This window comes from Excalfactoria chinensis, chromosome 7 (genome assembly GCF_039878825.1).
Source record: "Excalfactoria chinensis isolate bCotChi1 chromosome 7, bCotChi1.hap2, whole genome shotgun sequence".
Taxonomy (NCBI): Eukaryota; Metazoa; Chordata; class Aves; order Galliformes; family Phasianidae; genus Excalfactoria; species Excalfactoria chinensis.
The window spans coordinates 13,482,501-13,500,402 of NC_092831.1; the positions used below are offsets into that span (position 1 = coordinate 13,482,501).

A 17,902-nucleotide genomic window follows, 5' to 3' on the forward strand; every position below is an offset into this window, starting at 1 on the left:
CTGTTGGCCCCAGTGGCTGCAAACCCACTGGAGCTGTGGAGCTTTTCCATGGGAAGATGTCTCAGGGATAAAGCTGGGACCTGGCATTGTCCTTATATCCAGCAAGCTGCTACATCCCCTCCTGCTTTTCCTCTTCCTTACCTCCCAGGCCTCACCGGGTCCCTGAACCGAGGCCAAACCAACCCAAGCAACATCCCTGTCCCCCCGCATCAGCCCGTCCCCCATGCTCAGACCTACCTGGATGAGCTCATCAGCATCCCCAAAGGCAGCGTGGTAGGTGCAGCAGGGGACATTGGGTCGGGTATCACAGGGGACACATCTGGGATATACCCTGGGAACCTTGGTGTCCCCAGATCCAGCAGAGTAATTGCAGCCCCATTCCCTCACTTGAAGCTTTCCCACTGGGAAAATCAAGGCAGTGATGCCCCACTCCGAGGGCCACCCCATCTCCCAGGGTTCCTGTCCCAAGGGGTGGCCAAGTCCCACGGTCCCCTCCAGCAGCCTGGGGCCCCTCCAGCCTCAGCTGCTGCCTGAGAGCGGAAGGGAGAAGGGGAAGGGATGGGAGTTGTGAAAGTAGCTCACGGGAGTGGGATTGCACAAGGTGCCGTTAACGGCACAAGAAGGGTGACAGCTCCATCTGCGCTGCAACAGATTTCAGTCCAGTGCCCAACTGGCACTGGGGTCTCACTGTCCACCCCAGCAAAGAAGAAGGGCATGTGTGGGGGAGAATGCCTTCCATGCATAAAATGTACCCATGCGGCAATGCAGAGCTCCCCAGAAAGAGGCGACCAGTAGCCTTACTGGGAGCCACTAGAGCCCCACAGGACTTGTCCCATCCCACTGTGACCCACCACCCCATTGCAGCCCGGCTTCAGCTTCAGGAAGCTGTGGGCTTTCACTGGCCCTGGCTTCCTGATGAGCATCGCCTACCTGGACCCAGGCAACGTGGAGTCAGACCTGCAGTGTGGGGCCGTGGCCGGCTTCAAGGTGAGCCCCGGGATGCTGGGTGATCCCATTGGGTGCAGGGTGCTGCCAGCCACCAGCTCCTGCTGCCCTTCTCCTGTCCCCCCAGCTGCTGTGGGTGCTGCTATGGGCCACAGTGCTGGGACTGCTGTGCCAGAGGTTGGCCATTCGCCTGGGCGTGGTGACGGGGAAGGACCTGGCAGAGATCTGCTACCTCTACTACCCCAGGGTGAGCACCCCAGGGGGTCGCAGTGTGGGTGAGGAGCTCCTTCTCTCCCACCACTCCCCATCCCCAGTGACCCCCTGTGGCCCCACACACACACCATTGCCTGGCACGGAGACAGCTTTATCCATTCCAATCCCACGTGAGGACGCCTGAGTCCCAGCGTCAGAAGCGGCTGCAGGTTGGGTCCTGCCTGTCTGATCTGCACTCTTCTTCTCCCTGCACTCTGAGTACCCCGGATACAGCCCCCCCATGCACACTCTACCCATCACCCCTATCCCAAGCCTTCCATGTCCAGGTCCCCGCAGGGCTCAGGCACGTCACTATGCATCCCCATCCCCTCCAGGTGCCCCGTGTCCTGCTGTGGCTCATGATGGAAATCGCCATCATCGGCTCAGACATGCAGGAGGTGATTGGGACAGCCATCGCCTTCAGCCTGCTCTCAGCTGGACGGTAACCACCTGCAGGGTGCTGCCAGGTGCCACCCTCACCCCTATGAGGGAAGCAGCCCACCCCAATGCTACATCAACCTGGCTGACATCCCTGCTCTCCTGTCCCATAGCATCCCACTCTGGGGCGGTGTTCTCATCACCATCACAGACACCCTCTTCTTCCTCTTCCTTGACAAGTATGGTGAGTGCAGGGGCACTGGGATGGGGGGCACTCACCCAGGCCCCAAGGTTTGTCACCGCAGAGGTGCAGGCACCAGTGTCTCTCTCCCCACATCTTCCTTCTGCAGGGCTCCGCAAGCTGGAGGCTTTCTTCGGCCTCCTCATCACCATCATGGCTCTGACCTTTGGCTATGAGGTAAAGGCCCCCTAGCCTGTAATGGTCCCATGGAGCTGCTGGGGTGGAGGCAGCTCACAGTGCCCCTTCCCAGTATGTGGTGGTGCGGCCAGCGCAGACAGAGGTGCTGAAGGGCATTTTCCTGCCCTACTGCCCGGGCTGTGGGCGAGAGGAGCTGCTCCAGGCTGTGGGCATCGTTGGTGCCATCATCATGCCCCATAACATCTTCCTGCACTCCTCCTTGGTGAAGGTGAGAAGGGACCAGGGGACGAGTCCATTGCAGGGACACGGTAGGTGTGAATGGCTTTCCCACAGGGGGGCTGTAATGGGTCTCCATGTTGTGCATTACCTGCCGTGCCCAGACCCGGGCGATCGACCGCTCCAAGAAGGAGGAGGTGAAGGAGGCCAACATGTACTTCCTGACCGAGTCCTGCCTGGCTCTCTTCGTCTCCTTCCTCATCAACCTCTTTGTCATGGCTGTCTTTGGTGAGGCTTTCTACCACCAGCGCAATGAGGACGTGGTGAGTCCCTCCAGGGAGGTGATAGCTGCACCAGGGGTAGAGAAGGGCAGGGTGAGCGCTCCTTAATCATGGATGGAGGGTTGGATTCGTAGCCATGGTGGGGGCACACTCTCCATGTCTTGCAGCACGACAAGTGTATCAACAGCAGTGTCAGTCGCTACGCCAGCATCTTCCCCACCAACAATGAGACTGTCTCTGTGGATATCTACCAGGGAGTGAGTGGCACTGGGCTGCATCCCACGGCCAGTTAGCCTTAGGGGCTGTTTGGGGGGCACCATGCTGCCTCTGGTCTCCCAAACCCAACCCCTTACTGTGCCAAGGGAGGATACTTTGGGATCCCCATCAGAGTGTTGCTGTGCAGGGCGTCATCCTGGGCTGCTATTTTGGGGCTGCAGCGCTCTACATCTGGGCCGTGGGGATCCTGGCAGCAGGGCAGAGCTCCACCATGACAGGCACCTACGCGGGACAGTTTGTCATGGAGGTGAGCGGGAGACACGGTGAGAGGTAACTCAAGGGCGGGCTCTGGGCAGGAGTCCTACGGGCAGCCCGACCCCAACAGGCAGAGAGATTTCCTCCGGGCAGAGGGTTCATTTGGGGTTCCTGAGAGCCGGGATGGGGTCAGAGCCATCGCATCCCCCACTCGGCGTTCACCTCACCGTGAGTCCCCCACGTGAGGCCCCGCTTTCCTAACGAGCTGTTTGCTTAACGAGCAGGGGCTGACATCTAGCGGGGCCCTGCAGCCCTGCAGGAGCTGAGCGCCACAGGGAGGGGGGACACGGCCCTATAGAATGGGGGAAGCACGCCAAGGGCCGACGGCACATCTTTCCCCGCACCCCCAGGGCTTCCTGCAGCTGCGCTGGTCCCGCTTCACCCGGGTGCTGTTCACTCGCTCCCTGGCCATCCTGCCCACCCTCTTCGTGGCCGCCTTTAAGGACGTGAGCCAGCTGACGGGCATGAACGACCTGCTCAACGTGCTGCAAAGCATCCTGGTGAGGGGTGGGCACGGCCGGGCCCCCGTCCCCACTGCGGCCCCCCTCACCCCGATCCATTCCAGCTGCCCTTCGCCGTGCTGCCCGTCCTCACCTTCACCAGCCTGCGCCCTCTCATGCGTGACTTCACCAACGGGCTGTGAGTGCCGGGGTGCGGGGGGAGGGGTGGGACACCTCCACGTCCTCGGCATCCCGGTGGCCCCAGAGTGGGCTGCAGCTTTGGGCTGCACAACCCTTCTATCTGGGCTCTCTCTTGCCCTGCTTACCGGGGTGGGTAACAGGGCACTGACCCACTTGCAGCCCGGGGCAGGTGCTGATGTCCCTCATCACGGGGTTGGTCTGTGCCATCAACGTGTACTTCGTGGTGGATTTCCTGCCCACGCTGCGAGGCCTGGGCTACCTCATCCCGCTGGGGCTGCTGCTGCTGGCCTACGTGGCCTTTGTCACTTACCTGGTAAGGGCAGAGGGCGGCTGGGGGCGCAGGAGGGGGGCGAGGGGGCGACTCCCCTACAGCCACGGTGCCTCCAAGCAGCGCCCTGTTTGCCTCCAGCTCTGGACGTGCAGCATCGCGCACGGAGCGCGGTTCCTGGCCAGGGGACGCTACAACCGGTTCAGCTTCGATGTCACCGTGGACGGGCCGGGGTCGGCAGGGCCGCAGTGATGGGCTCCGTCCCGCACACAGCGCCCTGCTGCCACTACAAGCCACGGGCGGTTGGGGGGGTGGGGGGGCGATGCCTCTCCTTGTGTGTGTGTGTGTGTGTGTGTGTGCAGAGGGCCGTGCCCCCCCCCGGTGCAGCGGGCTGTGCCCATTAGCGCCGTGCAGCGAAGGCTGCTCTAATGGCCGCGGGGACGGCCCGGGGGGAGCCCGCTCTGCTCGCTCCGCTGCGTGCAGACCCGGCGCTGCTCCCCCCCTCCCCTTCCCGGTCCCATATGTGGCGACGCCTGCTGGCCGTCCCCGCACGGTCCCGCCGGGGCTGTTGTCCGGAGGGCTCCGCTCCGTCCCTGCCGTGTGGGGCCGATAAACGTGCGCTCCGTGACCCTCACAGCCCGCCCCGCTGCTCTCTATGTTGGGGGGGTCCGGTCAGCGCTGCGCCCCCCGCCGCGGCCCGCACTTGCGAGACGCTCCCTGGCTGTTTCAAGGCCCCCCCTTCCCAACGGCTCCCCCCCCCCCCCCAGATCCCCCCCCACCGCCCCAAAACCCCCTTCCCAAATGGCGCTCACTGAGCTGCGGGGTTATTTAGGGGTCCTGCCCCCCCCCCCATCTCCCCCCATCTCCCCTCGGGTAAGGATCCCCCCCTCCCTGCCCCGGGCACCGCGCTTGTTTATGTGAAGAATTTCCCCTTCCTTAAAAGGGCGATGGCAGAGCGGCTGGGGCGGTGCCTCCCCCCCCCGCCTCGCGTTGGTCCGGCTGCGGGCTGCTTGAAGGAGGAGTCGGGTCGGTGGGGCCCACCGCCGTGCCAGGCTGTGCTCGGGTGTCCCACCCGCACGGCGCCCCGGGTCCGAGCGAGGGGCAGCCCTTGTGTGGGGGGTGGGGGGCAGAGAGACCCTGCGGGACAGCGGGGCTCTGAAAGCACAGGGACGGCGGGGGACGGGGTGTCCCAAAGGAGGCTGAGCTCGTGGTGGGCTGGGTTAGAGTAGGGGGCGGCTGTAGCGGATGTTGCTCTAAGATCCCGAGGGGCAGCCTGGTCCTTATGGGGTCAGAGAGGTCCTTGCGGTCACGTTGTGGTCCTTATGGGGACAGTGACACGGGCAGCACGAGCGCCATGTCCCCATCGCTGTCCCCATCCTGTCCCCAGCCCCCACGCTGTACCCGATAGCAGCCGGCTGGAGGGATGCTCGGCGCGTTTGACGCTCAGCCTGCTTTCGGAGCCTCGCTAATTGCATTCATTAATTAGAGGCCGGGCCTCGCCGTGCTGGGGCCGGCGCCGCGGTCACCAGGGCCGCCTGCTGTCACCGCAGCGCCAGGCCTTCCTCCTCGCTCAGGATCACAGAGCGGGCAACGCGTGTGCCCCCGTGGGGCCCGGGGCTCCAGCATCCCCGTACGGGGACGGGAGATGGCAGCGCCTGGGCGAAGCACGGCCGCTTCCTTCTTCTTCCTCCTCGGGGACGGGGAACATCGCAGCCTCAGGGGACCGTCACAGCTGCCGGGCCCGCAGGATGGGGGACTTTTCCCCACGGAGCCCCGTGTCCCTCGGTGTCCCCGTGGGGTCGGTGGTGGCCCCGCACAGGGACTCGGCTTTGCTCCCGAGCCCCAAACAGTGGCGCAGATCCAGGGGGCAGCTGAGACCCGCCGGGAGGGAACAAACGGGAACCCCACAGCGCGTCCTCGTGGGGTGACCCCGAGCTCCCTGCGGGCTGCCGGGCAGGGAAAGAAAACCGCAGCGGTGCGCAGTGGGGACAACGTGGAGACAGAGGGAGCGGGGGTTGGGGGGGTCTTCCTTCCCCTGCCGGGACCTCGAGACCCCCGAAGCGTGCGCTCAGCGGGGACCCCCTGCTCCTCCTACACGGGGCGTGGGCCGGATGGGGACGGTATGTGTGTGTGTGGTGGTGGTGTGTGTTCGGGCTCCGGGGTTGGCATTGCCCTTTTAAGGGGTTCCTTGAAACCGCGTCCGGGTTCCATGTTTGTAGCAAAAAACCGTGCGGAGGAAACTCCATGTTGTAACAAAGTTTCCTCCGCCGCTCCCCGCTCCCGCCGCCCCGCGCCCGCCGCCCGCCCCCCCCTCCCCGCCCCGCGCCCCTCCCGCCCCCCCCTCCCCCCCTTCCCCGGGGGGCCGCGCAGGGGGGGGGCAGCTCCGCGCTCCTGCCCCCCCCTCCACCCCCCTCCATGGACCACCAGTCCATCATCACCCAGGTTAGCAAGGAGGAGGTGACCGCCCCGCTGCAGGAGAAAGGTAATGCCCCCCTCCTCAAAGCCGGCCGGCATCGGGACCCCCCGCATCCCCCCGCATCCCCCCTCCTCCTTCCCTCCCCTGCTCCCTTCCTCCCTCCGTGCGCTTTGCTTTAGGGAAGGGTTGGGGGGCTCGATCTAGAAAATCACTTCTCGGCCCCCACGGCCTCTCTGCGCCCGACCCCCTCCTCCACACACCCCCCTCCCCCCCTCGCTGCATGTCACTATGGGGCACGAGCTGACAGCCCCCTCCCCCCCACGTCTCCTATAGGGCCAAGGTTCAGACTCTTCTCCCCGCTTGCGCAGGGCTCCCCCAAGCGCCCCCTTTAGCCCCCCCCCATGCGCGGCGACGGGCGCGGAGCGTGTGATGAGTTGCGACTGGCCTCAGCTGGAGTGAGGCCCCGCGGGGCTGCGTGGACCGGGACGGGGCGCGGGGACACGGGGAGAGGGTGGGGGGGGGTTCATCGGCACTGCTCCGTGTTCTCCGTCTGCGACCCTCCCGGGGTGATACGGGGGAGAGCGACGCGGGGGATCTGAGGCGCGGAGGGACGCGGCTCTGTGGGGTCCCGGCGTGGGAACGGGGAAAGGCAGCCCCCGCCCCACCGGGGGGTTCCCAGGGCTCTGCGAGTCCCGGAGGAACAGAACCACGGGGTCGGCAGCTGTCCCGAGCCCCGGCAGCATCCCTGCCCCGATCCCGGCCTCCGGGTTTGGGCTGGGGCAGGATCCGGCCGCGCTGGAGGTGTCCGTGCCTCAGTTTCCCTGCGATCCACCAATGGGAGCTCAGGAAACAGCGCCCGGGGGGGGGTGTGCTTCGCAGCGATTGGCTCCTCGCCTCCGGGACGTTTGCGCCAGCCAATGAGGAGGTGGAATTGTTGGCGGGGAGGCGGGAAGAAGGATGGTTAAGCCCCTCCCCTTCTGCTAGGCCCCGCCTACAGCACGACCCACTCGTGTCCGTGGGGTCTCGGCACCCTCCGGGGAGGCGCCCACCCCGAGTGGTTCCCCCCCATGTTCAGCAGAGGGCCGCTCCTGTAGGGTCCCGGTGGTGCCCCGATCCCTAGAGGTGCTCCCCAAACCCACAGGTGCCCAGAGCCCCCCAGCCGCTGCTAAGAAGCCTCGGGGCCGCAGCATCCTCCAGTCCCTCTTCTGCTGCCTGTGCCACGATGACGCCGAGCCCTTCTCTGTCAACAACAACGCCCCGCTGCTGGTGGAGGAGAATGGCACCGTGCCTAAGGTACCCCTTAAGAACCCCTGCCCCAAAGAGGGGATGGCTCCAGGAGCGCTCAGCCTCCGTGTCCCAGCCCCCTTATAACTAAAGAAGGGGACGCTACTGCCTGACCCGGGCATAGGGCAGAAGGGAAAGGGGTGCCCCTTGCGCCCCACCGACCCCCTGGCTGTGCCCCCCTGCCGCAGGCTGCAGTCAAGCACCTCCTGCCCGAGATCAAGCCTCAGGACGCCAGCAAGCTGTGTGTGGTCATCGACCTGGACGAGACGCTGGTGCACAGCTCCTTCAAGGTGGGAGCAGCCCCATTAGGGTGGGAGGGAGGTTTATGGGCCTCGGGAGCCCCCCACCCCACGCTGACCCCGCTGTGCCCTCCTCAGCCGGTGAACAACGCAGACTTCATCATTCCGGTGGAAATCGATGGTATCATGCACCAGGTACGGGGCTGTGCACTGAGGGGTTGGGAGGAATGGGGGGGTCTGGGGGGTGCCCCCCCCAAAAGAGGCTGGCGCTGGGTTCAAGTAATCCAGGATAGGCTGTGGTCTGGCAGTCAGCCTGTTCTAGGTTACTTGGCTCCGGAGCCCGTCCGATGCTTCACCCTGGAGATGCCAGGGACAGCGGGCACCCCCCTGACTGCCACCAAGCTGTGTCCCCTCCTTTCAGCACAGGGCACGTCCCCTCCCTGCTGCTGGCTGGGGTCCGGACACGGTGCCCTTTGGGGTGCGGGGCTCTGCCAGGGTGGGCACAGGAGGGTGGTGCTGGTACCCCCCTTAGTGTTAGGGTCACGTGTCACTGGGTCCCTCAGTGCCTGTGCCTGCAGGTGTATGTGCTGAAGCGGCCGCACGTGGACGAGTTCCTGCAGCGCATGGGAGAGCTCTTCGAGTGCGTGCTGTTCACTGCCAGCCTGGCCAAGGTGAGTGGCAGCTCCAGGGACGCTGTTGTCCCTTTCTTTGGGCACCGTGGGTCCCCCACAGCCACACACCTGTGGGCATCGTTGGACCTTTGTTCACCTCTGGCCCCTTTGGTGACAAACCCACGGGCACCTCTAGACACTGGATATCAGCAGTCCCTCTTGGTGACCACCCATGGGTACCACCAGTCCCCCTTCACCACCCACCTGTCGACCTTGGGGCCGCCAGACCTCGGCCACCATTTGTCCCCCTTGCCCAACCACCTGTGGGGACCACTGAACCTTGACCGCCCCTTTGGCCACCCTCTGACCTCCCCTCTCCCCGCAGTACGCGGACCCCGTGGCCGACCTGCTGGATAAGTGGGGGGCGTTCCGTGCCCGGCTCTTCCGCGAGTCCTGCGTCTTCCACCGGGGCAACTACGTGAAGGACCTGAGCCGCCTGGGCCGCGACCTGCGCCGCATCATCATCGTGGACAACTCGCCCGCCTCCTACATCTTCCACCCCGACAACGCTGTACGTACCCTTGGGACCGGCTGGGGGTGGTCTGGGTGGTGGCCCAATGGGGACAAGGAACCCAACCAAGGTCCTGAGCCGGTGGCCGTGCCCGCAGGTGCCGGTGGCCTCGTGGTTTGACAACATGGCGGACACGGAGCTGCTGGACCTGCTGCCCTTCTTCGAGAGACTCAGCAAAGTGGACGACGTTTACACAGTGCTCAAGAAGCAGCGGACTAACAGCTAGTGGTGCCCCAGTGGGGCCGGCGGCGGTGGCCCGGTGGCAGCCTCGGTGGGGATGTGCGGGGGGTCCCTGTGTCTCCCCATCACCACCCCATTCCCCGCTGCAATGGTCACAGTGGGTGCTCCACACAGAAGGGGTGCCTGGGGGTGACTCTCTGGGGACATGTTTGGAGGGGTCCCGTCCTCTTGCTGCCCCCCCCCTACCCAAAACGGTTCTCAGGTCCTTTTCCCCTCTGCATCCCCCGGAGTGGGGAGGGGAGTTAAGCAGCTGCTGCTTTCCACTGCCTTTTGGGGGAACCTGGTCCCCACAGCCTTTGCCCGATTTGGGGACTGGCAGCCCTCAGCCCCTACCTGCAGGGGGCCACCCCCAAGTGTGGGTCCCATTTGTCTTGGGGTCACTGCCGTGCCCCCAGCTCTGCCTTTTGTGCAGCTGATAACTTTGGGGGGGCACCACTCCACACACCCCCTTGTGCCTTCTGGTGCCCCCTCCCCACCTCCAGGGGTGAATTTTGTGGGGGCTGAGCCCCTGACTTTCAACACCTCCACGTGCCTTGGGACGCCACGTCTCTGTGTGTCCCTCCTGCAATAGAGGTGCCTGGGGAGGGGCTACAAAATCACCCCCTCCAGCCTCACTTCCTTCCCATGGGGGGTGGGAATTCTGATGGCCTCAACCCACCCCCTCCACACACACCCCCCCCTCAGTGCCACTGTGGCAATGGGGGCCACTCTGCTCACCAGCAGGGGTCCCCTGCCTTGTGGGGGGGGGTCACGCCCTCTATCCCCATCCCTTCTCAATGTCACCAAAGGCTGTGATTCCTAATGGGGGTGGCCTGTAGAAGCCTTAATGTAATATCCCACCCCCACCTCCCCGTGGCCTTAAAGGAGCCCTGCCCCCCAGCCCCTTGCCAGTGGTCTCCCAGCCTTGAGGGGATGGAGGGCTCTCAGGGAGGGGGGATTTTTAAGTGGAGGGAGAGCATATTTTTTAGAGTCAATCTATGGACAATGATATATTTTTAAGGGGGGGGGGGGGAAAGCAACGGTCTCCCAAATAATCAAGGGTGCCTTTTTACCGCTGTGCCAGGGAATGGGGGAATCTTTTGGGGGAGGGCTTTTTAACTCTCCATTGCTGTCCGTCCGGCCCCTGCGGTGCTGCCCTTCTCCAAATGCTGGGGGCCAGGGTGAGGGCCCCCCTGGCTCTGCCTATGGCCCCCCACCCTGCACCCTGCTCCTGCAGCGGGGTCCCACTCAGCACTTTATTGGCCGCATCAGGCAGCATCCACGGGTGCAGCCCTGGGTGTGTGGGGGGAGGGGGGCTGAAGGTGGGGGTGGGAGGGGATGGGGGGGGCTGGGGACCAGTAAGTGCCTTGGTGTGATTAAAGCTGTCCAACCCTCCTGGAAATGGGCTGTGCTGATCTGTGTGTGTACATGTGGGTGTGCAATTGTGACCTGTGGGTGTGTGTGCAAGCCCCATATGCAACCCGTGTGGCCACTGCAGGGATCCCCACTTGGGTCTCACTGGGTGCTGGCGGGGACTATGGGTGCTCCCATCCTCATTAAGGTGCCAAAGCCCCCAGTGCTGGGGAGCCACAAGTGGAGGTTTAGTGCCCCCTCAGCACAGCCACCAGTGCCCTCTTTGGCCCCACGCCTCTCCTCCTTAATGAAGCCTCTGTCCTCCTCCTTGGTAGCTGTGCTAATTGCTGAGTTTGTCAGCAGCCCTGCGTGGGGCCCGAGGAAGGGACTCACTGCTGCTGTCCCCTGTGCCATGCTGACTGGACACGAGCAGCGAGCAGGGGTTGTGTACCCAGGTAAGGGGGCACTGGTGTGGGACTGCACTGTGGGGTGGGTGGGTTTGGGGGGACAGAAGGTGTTGGGGAGCCCGTTTCCTTGGCCTCAGGGTGTCTTTTGTTTGTGGCTGAGCCATCACCATCCCTTTGGTGATCCCCGGGGCTGCAAGGGCACAGGGTGCCGCTGGTGGCACAGTGCTGGCTCAGCAGGGCAGGGGCAATCATGCTGTGACAGTACTGTGATAAGCATAGGATAGGTGACGCCTTGGTGCCAGCATTCCACGGCCCCTCCTGCGTCTCCAGGGCCACCCAAAGGCAATCAGGCAGAATTGGGGTGGAAAAGGGCAGCAATGAGAGGGTTAGGGATAGTTCAGCCCCAGAACACTAATTGTTGCTGGAGGACAACCCCATTCTGACCGTGTTGGAGAGTCCCCAGTCCCCATGGTGTCCTCTCTCTGGCCTTGATCTGCTCCGACCAAAGGGCCTCTAGCCACGTCCAACCTGTGGGGATCCCCAGTGCCAGGCTGGTGTCAGCTTGGCACACAGCAAAGCAATGGAGTGAAACAGAAAGTGGATGGCTACAGGTAGGATCCGCCCCATGCTCAGGTAGCACAAATGGGACAATTGCCCCTTCCTATGGGGTTGGAGCCATTGGGGGTGGCTTCAACGTGGCCCCATAAGGTTTGGCTGCTTTGAATCCCCTGTGGTTGGGATTGGGAGCATCTCTGCAGCCTGCTTGGTTCCCATCTCCCACAGGGACACGGCCCCTGGGAGCTGCCCTGCCCTTTCCCCATGCATGGGTTGGGCATTTGGTGGCTCAGTGCCATGGGAAGTGGGTTCCACCCAGGCGTCATTACCCCAAGAGTAACGGGGCTCCGTGGGCTCCTTTGAGGGATGTGGGGACCTTGACTCGACTCGAGGTTCTTCCTGCCCTTATATGGTGAACATGGGCTGGGACAGCTGGGGACAAAGGTCTCTTCTCCGCTGGCACCCCAGCACTTCCCCTAGGTACGCGCACCTTGTGCTCAGCTCTGCAGGGAAGGTGAGGGGATGGGGATGGGGGGGACAGTACGTCCCATTGCCAGCTTTGTAGGTGGCAGTGGGATGGGGTGGGAGAAGAGACCCTCTGCTGGGGCTCACGAGGGGCTCTGTCTGATTGGAACTCTGAGGTGATGGGGGCTCGGGAGGAGGACATGGCACGGCAATGCAATGAGCACAGGGTATGTGGTGTGGGGGTCCTGGAGGCAGCACACATGCTCATCCATGGATGCGCATACACACCCACATAGGATCGTGATGCCCATGCCATGAGCAGGGACAAAGGGAGAAGGGCCGTTGAGCTGTCACCCAGGTGTGGCTCTGCGGGGGGAATGGCTCACACAGGCTGGCCCTGTGCCCAGGCAGCAGGGCAGGATATGGGGACATGTGGACAGCAGGATGCTATGCACACTTGGCATGGCCCAGGATCCCCACTCACCACCAGGAGGGGTTGCACCCTGCTCACGTGCCCATAGCCCTCGTTGGCCCCCTGTGGCTCCAGGGCGGTTTATGGCCTGGCTGGCTGCAGGACAGCAGATGGCTGCAGCCCGGCTCTTAATGAGGCTGCCAGCCGTTAACCCTAACGAGGGTGTCGGCAACAGGTCCCCCTGCCTGCAGCCAACACCATGGTGGAGCTCAGCAAAAAGGTCACCGGGAAGCTGGACAAGACCACGCCGGGCATCCAGATATGGAGAATTGAGGTAGGTTCCGTGGGCATGGGGGGCTCAGCACAGCCTGGCTTTGGGTTTATGATCCCTGCAGGCTCCCATGCTCATGTGTCCCCTCTTCCAACAGAACATGGAGATGGTGCCGGTGCCCACTAAAAGCTATGGCAACTTCTATGAGGGGGATTGCTACGTGCTGCTGTCGGTAGGACGATGTAGGGACTCGGGGTGCTGTGGGGTGCCCCAGACATGGGGACACTGTGTGCATGGCTCCTAGCGGGTTCCCCATCCTGCAGACACGTAAGACTGGAAGCGGCTTCAGCTACGACATCCACTACTGGCTGGGTAAGAACTCGAGCCAGGACGAGCAGGGGGCAGCGGCCATCTACACCACGCAGATGGATGAGTACCTGGGCTCTGTGGCCGTGCAGCACCGTGAGGTCCAGGGCCATGAGAGCGAAACGTTCCGTGCATACTTCAAGCAGGGACTTATGTAAGTTGCCAACATGGGCATCATGTTGTTTGCCATGGCTATCCTTCCTGCCTTGCCAGAAGGATCTCTGTGAAAGCGGCAATGGGAAGGTGCCCTTTGCATCAAGAAAAGGGTAGATGTCACCTTGAGTGACATAGTTTCGTGGTGTGGAGGAGATGGGTTGATGGCTGGACTGAATGATATTCCAGGTCTTTCTAACCATAATGATATTTTGAACCCATGGGAATGTCTCTACTCTGGGGAGGTGGGATGTTGACCCGGACTCTGTTTCACTCTGTCAGTTACTTGTACCAGTGGGGAGTGGTCCCCATGCATATGGGCAGGAGAAGATCCTTGCTGGAGTGGGAAGGGTGGCCCAAGGCTTATGCCATATCTGTGTCCCCTCAGCTATAAGCAGGGTGGAGTAGCCTCAGGCATGAAGCATGTGGAGACCAACACCTACAACGTCCAGCGCCTGCTGCATGTGAAGGGCAAGAAGAACGTGGTGGCTGCAGAGGTGAGATAGGGGATGTGGTCACCCCACAAAGCTCCAAGCAGAACAGGGAGGAGGAGCTCAGACCCTGGTGGGCGGGTTGCTGAGCAGGGTTACTGTGTGTGCCTGACCCACTCTGTCCTCCTGCAGGTGGAGATGAGCTGGAAAAGCTTCAACCTGGGCGATGTCTTCCTGCTGGACCTTGGCCAGCTCATCATCCAGTGGAACGGCCCTGAGAGCAATCGTGCCGAGAGGCTGAGGGTATGGGGGGGATCCGGCTGCTCTGTGCCCCCAGCCCCCGTGCTGGGACCCCGCTGTTCTGATCCTTTCCCTGGGTGTAGGCGATGACCCTGGCCAAGGACATCCGGGACCGAGAGCGTGCGGGTCGTGCGAAGGTCGGTGTGGTGGAGGGTGAGGATGAGGGGGCCTCACCGGAGCTGATGCAGGCCCTGACACACGTGCTGGGGGAGAAGAAGAGCATCAAGGCAGCCACACCTGACAACCAAGTGCACGAGGCGCTCAACAGTGCCCTCAAGCTCTACCAGTGAGTTGCTGGGGATGGGTTATCTATGGAAGCATCTCGTAGGGCTGTGAGGTGTCAAGGTGATACCATGATATTGGCAGCAGGGAGTCCCACAAGCCCCACCCCTATGGATGGCAAGAGAGAGGGGACAAAGCCAACACAGAGGGACAAGTCCTTTGTGTGCTGTGGTAGCAGTGGGATCCCCCAGTGCCAATGGGGTTGGTACCCAACAGCTTTCACAGAGATGCTCGTGCAGATGTCAAGGTGACTGTCCCCAAACCATCTGACATCCCCTTGTCCCTCACCAGCTCTTCCATGACTGGGGTAGGAGTGGGGATGTTGGTGGTGGCAATGGAAGTGATAGAGATAGAGATGAAAGCATAGCTGAGCTCCCCAGCCCTGCCACCCCCATGTAGGGCTGTGGAGGATGTTTTTCAGCACCGGTTCTACCCTTCTCCACTCTCTCTCCCCACCAGTGTCTCTGATGCCAGTGGGAACCTGGTCATACAAGAGATAGCAATTCGCCCCTTGACTCAAGACATGCTGCAGCATGAGGTGAGTGAGATGCTCAAGTGCAACGCCCGTTTTCCTTGGCAGCTTTTAATTCAAGTGCCCACCCAAGCGCCTTTTGAAAGTTTGAAGCTGCCCTTGGTTCCAATTTCTGCTGTCATTCCCCCTCCCAGGACTGCTACATCCTTGATCAAGCAGGTCTCAAGATCTTTGTGTGGAAGGGCAAGAATGCCAACAGGGAGGAGAAGCAGCAGGCGATGAGCAGGGCCCTGGTGAGTGCTCAGGGTGGTGGTTTTGGGCTTATTGTTCCCTAGGAGAGGCTGGGTACTCCCATGTCCAGGTACTGGATCTGGCTTCCCTCAGGGCTTCATCAAAGCCAAGAATTACCCGGCCAGCACCAGCGTAGAGACAGAAAATGATGGGTCTGAGTCCGCTGTCTTCAGGCAGCTCTTCCAAAAGTGGACGGTTCCCAACCAAACCAGTGGGCTGGGCAAGACCCACACTGTGGGCAAAGTGGGTGAGTGCCACAGGGTGCTGGTCCCATAGGACCGGGGGGATGCTCAAGGGGGTCCCCATGCCTGGCTCAGTCCTCGCTCTTCCCCACAGCCAAGGTGGAGCAGGTGAAGTTTGATGCCACCACAATGCATGTCAAGCCTGAAGTGGCCGCCCAGCAGAAGATGGTGGATGATGGATCTGGGGAGGCAGAGGTAGGCTGTGGGAAGGAGGGGGGATGCATCCATGGGGTGCACTGGGAGATGCCATGGGACTGCAGGTGCTGTGGGGCCAGGAATGCATCAGCCCTAGCAGCAGAGTGACACCATCCCACCAGGTCTGGCGGGTGGAGAACCAAGAGCTGGTGCCCGTGGAGAAGCGGTGGTTGGGCCATTTCTATGGCGGGGACTGCTACCTGGTGCTCTACACCTACTACGTGGGGCCCAAGGTGAACCGCATCATCTACATCTGGCAGGTGAGACCCCGTCCCCTACACAGGGCTCATCCGCAGCAGGACAGTGCAGGACAGGGCCATCCAGCCAGATGGCCCCATGCACAAATCCCCTGTGGGTCGTCCCCTGCCCCTCCACGGCCTCCCCATTCCACCTACATTTCCCAAAGTGGGAATGTCCCCACACAGGGTCGCCATGCCAGTGCGGATGAGCTGGCTGCCTCGGCCTACCAAGCTGTCATCCTGGACCAGAAGTACAACAACGAGCCTGTGCAGGTGCGCGTCACCATGGGTAAGGAGCCGGCCCACCTGATGGCGATCTTCAAGGGCAAGATGGTGGTGTACGAGGTGAGCATGGGGCTGGTGGTGGGGTGGGCAAACTGGTGGCTGTGTGATCTCTTCCTATCCCTGCTGTTCCCAGAATGGCTCCTCACGGGCGGGCAGCAGGGAGCCAGCATCCTCCACTCGGCTCTTCCACGTGCACGGCACCAACGAGTACAACACCAAGGCCTTCGAGGTGCCCGTCCGCGCTGCTTCTCTCAACTCCAATGATGTCTTTGTGCTCAAGACGCCCAGCTGCTGCTACCTCTGGTATGGGAAGGTGAGTATGGCCGCAACCAGCTCCTCCTCGTTCCCCAGGGGATGGGGTGGGCTCAGTGCTGGAGCTGTGCTGCTCACTCTGTAGGGCTGCAGTGGAGATGAGCGTGAGATGGGCAAGATGGTGGCCGACATCATCTCCAAGTCAGAGAAGCCGGTGGTCGCTGAAGGGCAGGAGCCACCCGAGTTCTGGGTAGCTCTGGGCGGCAAGACCAGCTATGCCAACAGCAAGAGGTACGAGCTCTGTGTCCCCAGCCCCTCGGTGGGCTCTCCTAGTGCCCCCAGTCCCTTAGCCAGTTCCCACCACAACCATGTCTCCCCACCAGGCTACAGGAAGAGAATCCCTCTGTGCCCCCCCGGCTCTTTGAATGCTCTAACAAGACAGGCAGGTTCCTGGCCACTGAGATTGTCGACTTCACCCAGGATGACCTGGATGAGAACGATGTTTACCTGCTGGACACTTGGGACCAGGTATGTTGGGCACACAAGGATCTGTCCTGTTGGGAGCAAGCTCACGTTCCAGACAGGATGAAGGACATGCAGCAGTCAGAGGTGGTGGGATGGGAGAACAGAAACCCAATCCACATGGTTTTCATTGAGGATGGGCTCCCAGCACCCATCCTTGGGGACAGATTCTGTGTCCCCAGCTGTGGGCAAGGTCCCAGAGGGCCATTCCCATGCTGGACATGGTGACTCTTGCAGATTTTCTTCTGGATTGGGAAAGGTGCCAATGAGTCAGAGAAGGAGGCGGCGGCAGTGACGGCACAGGAATACCTGCGGAGCCACCCCGGCAACCGTGACCTCGACACTCCCATCATCGTGGTGAAGCAGGGCTATGAGCCCCCCACCTTCACTGGCTGGTTCATGGCCTGGGATCCCCTCTGCTGGAGTGTGAGTCGGGGGCTGGAAATAGCAAGGAGACTTTGGGAGATGGGGACAAACCTGGATGAGGCTCCAGCTGAGAGCACTTTTGTTCCTGCAGGACAAGAAATCCTATGATGAGCTGAAAGCTGAGCTGGGGGACAACGCCAGCATTGGGCACCTTGTGTCAGTGAGTGTCACAGGGGCAGTTGGGGCTCTGGCTAACACGTGGCACAGCAGCAGGGACTCCCAGTGCCCTTGGCAGGCGGCACAAGGAGCTGCAAGAACATTTTCACGTGAAGGGACAAAGGTGTCAGTCCCATAGAAGGCAGCCTGGTAGCTCTGTCAGTGCTCTGACCTTGTCCCCCCCCCACCACACCCAGGGGCTCACTTCCAAGAATGAGGTCTTCACGGCCACCACCACACTCGTCCCTACCAAGCTGGAGACCTTCCCACTGGACGTGCTGGTGAACACTGCAGCTGAGGACCTGCCCCGGGGCGTGGATCCCAGCAGGAAGGAGGTGAGCTGGGGGGGAGCCTGGGGAGGCTGGGGGAAAGCCCTGCGGCTTGAGCTCAGCCTCCTCTTTCCCCTAGAATCACCTCTCTGATGAGGACTTCAAGGCTGTTTTTGGTATGACCCGCTCTGCCTTCGCCAACATGCCCTTGTGGAAACAGCAGAACCTCAAGAAGGAGAAAGGACTCTTCTAGGAGGAGGAGGATCAGCCTTCAGCCACCACGTTATTTTTACTTAATAAAATGGATTTGGAATGGGGCTGTGTGTG

General features: G+C 62.2%; 3 protein-coding genes across 4 annotated transcripts in view; all 3 read left to right on the forward strand.

Annotated features, from left to right (window-relative positions):
• Window positions 1–4,166, forward strand: part of LOC140254573 (natural resistance-associated macrophage protein 1-like) — a 7,395-nt gene extending 3,229 nt beyond the window's left edge. Inside the window, 14 exon segments of the mRNA XM_072341190.1 lie at window positions 149–273; window positions 865–987; window positions 1,073–1,192; window positions 1,533–1,639; window positions 1,749–1,819; window positions 1,926–2,001; window positions 2,003–2,222; window positions 2,335–2,493; window positions 2,619–2,708; window positions 2,855–2,974; window positions 3,333–3,482; window positions 3,548–3,621; window positions 3,783–3,936; window positions 4,033–4,166. Of these exon segments, the coding sequence (XP_072197291.1) occupies window positions 149–273; window positions 865–987; window positions 1,073–1,192; window positions 1,533–1,639; window positions 1,749–1,819; window positions 1,926–2,001; window positions 2,003–2,222; window positions 2,335–2,493; window positions 2,619–2,708; window positions 2,855–2,974; window positions 3,333–3,482; window positions 3,548–3,621; window positions 3,783–3,936; window positions 4,033–4,143 (1,700 nt within the window). The 3' untranslated portion in view covers window positions 4,144–4,166.
• Window positions 4,167–6,200: 2,034 nt separating this feature from the next.
• CTDSP1 (CTD small phosphatase 1) lies at window positions 6,201–10,630 on the forward strand. The gene is made up of 7 exons (XM_072341193.1): window positions 6,201–6,373; window positions 7,449–7,600; window positions 7,780–7,881; window positions 7,969–8,025; window positions 8,409–8,501; window positions 8,827–9,012; window positions 9,110–10,630. The coding sequence occupies exons 1-7, from the start codon at window positions 6,307–6,309 to the stop codon at window positions 9,236–9,238; spliced, it is 786 nt and encodes a 261-aa protein (XP_072197294.1). The 5' UTR covers window positions 6,201–6,306; the 3' UTR covers window positions 9,239–10,630.
• A 296-nt stretch (window positions 10,631–10,926) lies between these two features.
• VIL1 (villin 1) lies at window positions 10,927–17,892 on the forward strand. Of its 2 annotated transcripts, none has more exons than XM_072341192.1 (20): window positions 10,927–11,039; window positions 12,659–12,757; window positions 12,852–12,926; window positions 13,018–13,214; window positions 13,602–13,710; window positions 13,837–13,947; window positions 14,028–14,230; window positions 14,686–14,764; window positions 14,893–14,991; window positions 15,083–15,236; window positions 15,326–15,426; window positions 15,549–15,686; window positions 15,852–16,010; window positions 16,084–16,263; window positions 16,348–16,493; window positions 16,586–16,730; window positions 16,962–17,150; window positions 17,242–17,310; window positions 17,504–17,641; window positions 17,715–17,892. In XM_072341192.1, the coding sequence occupies exons 2-20, from the start codon at window positions 12,683–12,685 to the stop codon at window positions 17,826–17,828; spliced, it is 2,481 nt and encodes an 826-aa protein (XP_072197293.1). In that variant the 5' UTR covers window positions 10,927–11,039; window positions 12,659–12,682; the 3' UTR covers window positions 17,829–17,892. The 2 variants fall into 2 exon arrangements, with proteins under 2 accessions (XP_072197293.1, XP_072197292.1); XM_072341191.1 differs by having other exon boundaries at window positions 10,975–11,039; window positions 12,675–12,757.
• Window positions 17,893–17,902: the final 10 nt, after the last annotated feature.

Excerpts from the sequence above, each read along its gene's own strand:
- CTDSP1 (XM_072341193.1), top strand. The coding sequence starts at position 6,307 with ATGGACCACCAGTCCATCATCACCCAGGTTAGCAAGGAGGAGGTGACC. Across the intron at positions 6,374-7,448 it reads CGCCCCGCTGCAGGAGAAAG|GTGCCCAGAGCCCCCCAGCC; the intron begins GTAATGCCCCCC and ends CCAAACCCACAG. Across the intron at positions 7,601-7,779 it reads AGAATGGCACCGTGCCTAAG|GCTGCAGTCAAGCACCTCCT; the intron begins GTACCCCTTAAG and ends CCCCTGCCGCAG.
- VIL1 (XM_072341191.1), top strand. The coding sequence starts at position 10,997 with ATGCTGACTGGACACGAGCAGCGAGCAGGGGTTGTGTACCCAG. Across the intron at positions 14,765-14,892 it reads AAGACATGCTGCAGCATGAG|GACTGCTACATCCTTGATCA; the intron begins GTGAGTGAGATG and ends TCCCCCTCCCAG. Across the intron at positions 15,237-15,325 it reads CCACACTGTGGGCAAAGTGG|CCAAGGTGGAGCAGGTGAAG; the intron begins GTGAGTGCCACA and ends TCTTCCCCACAG.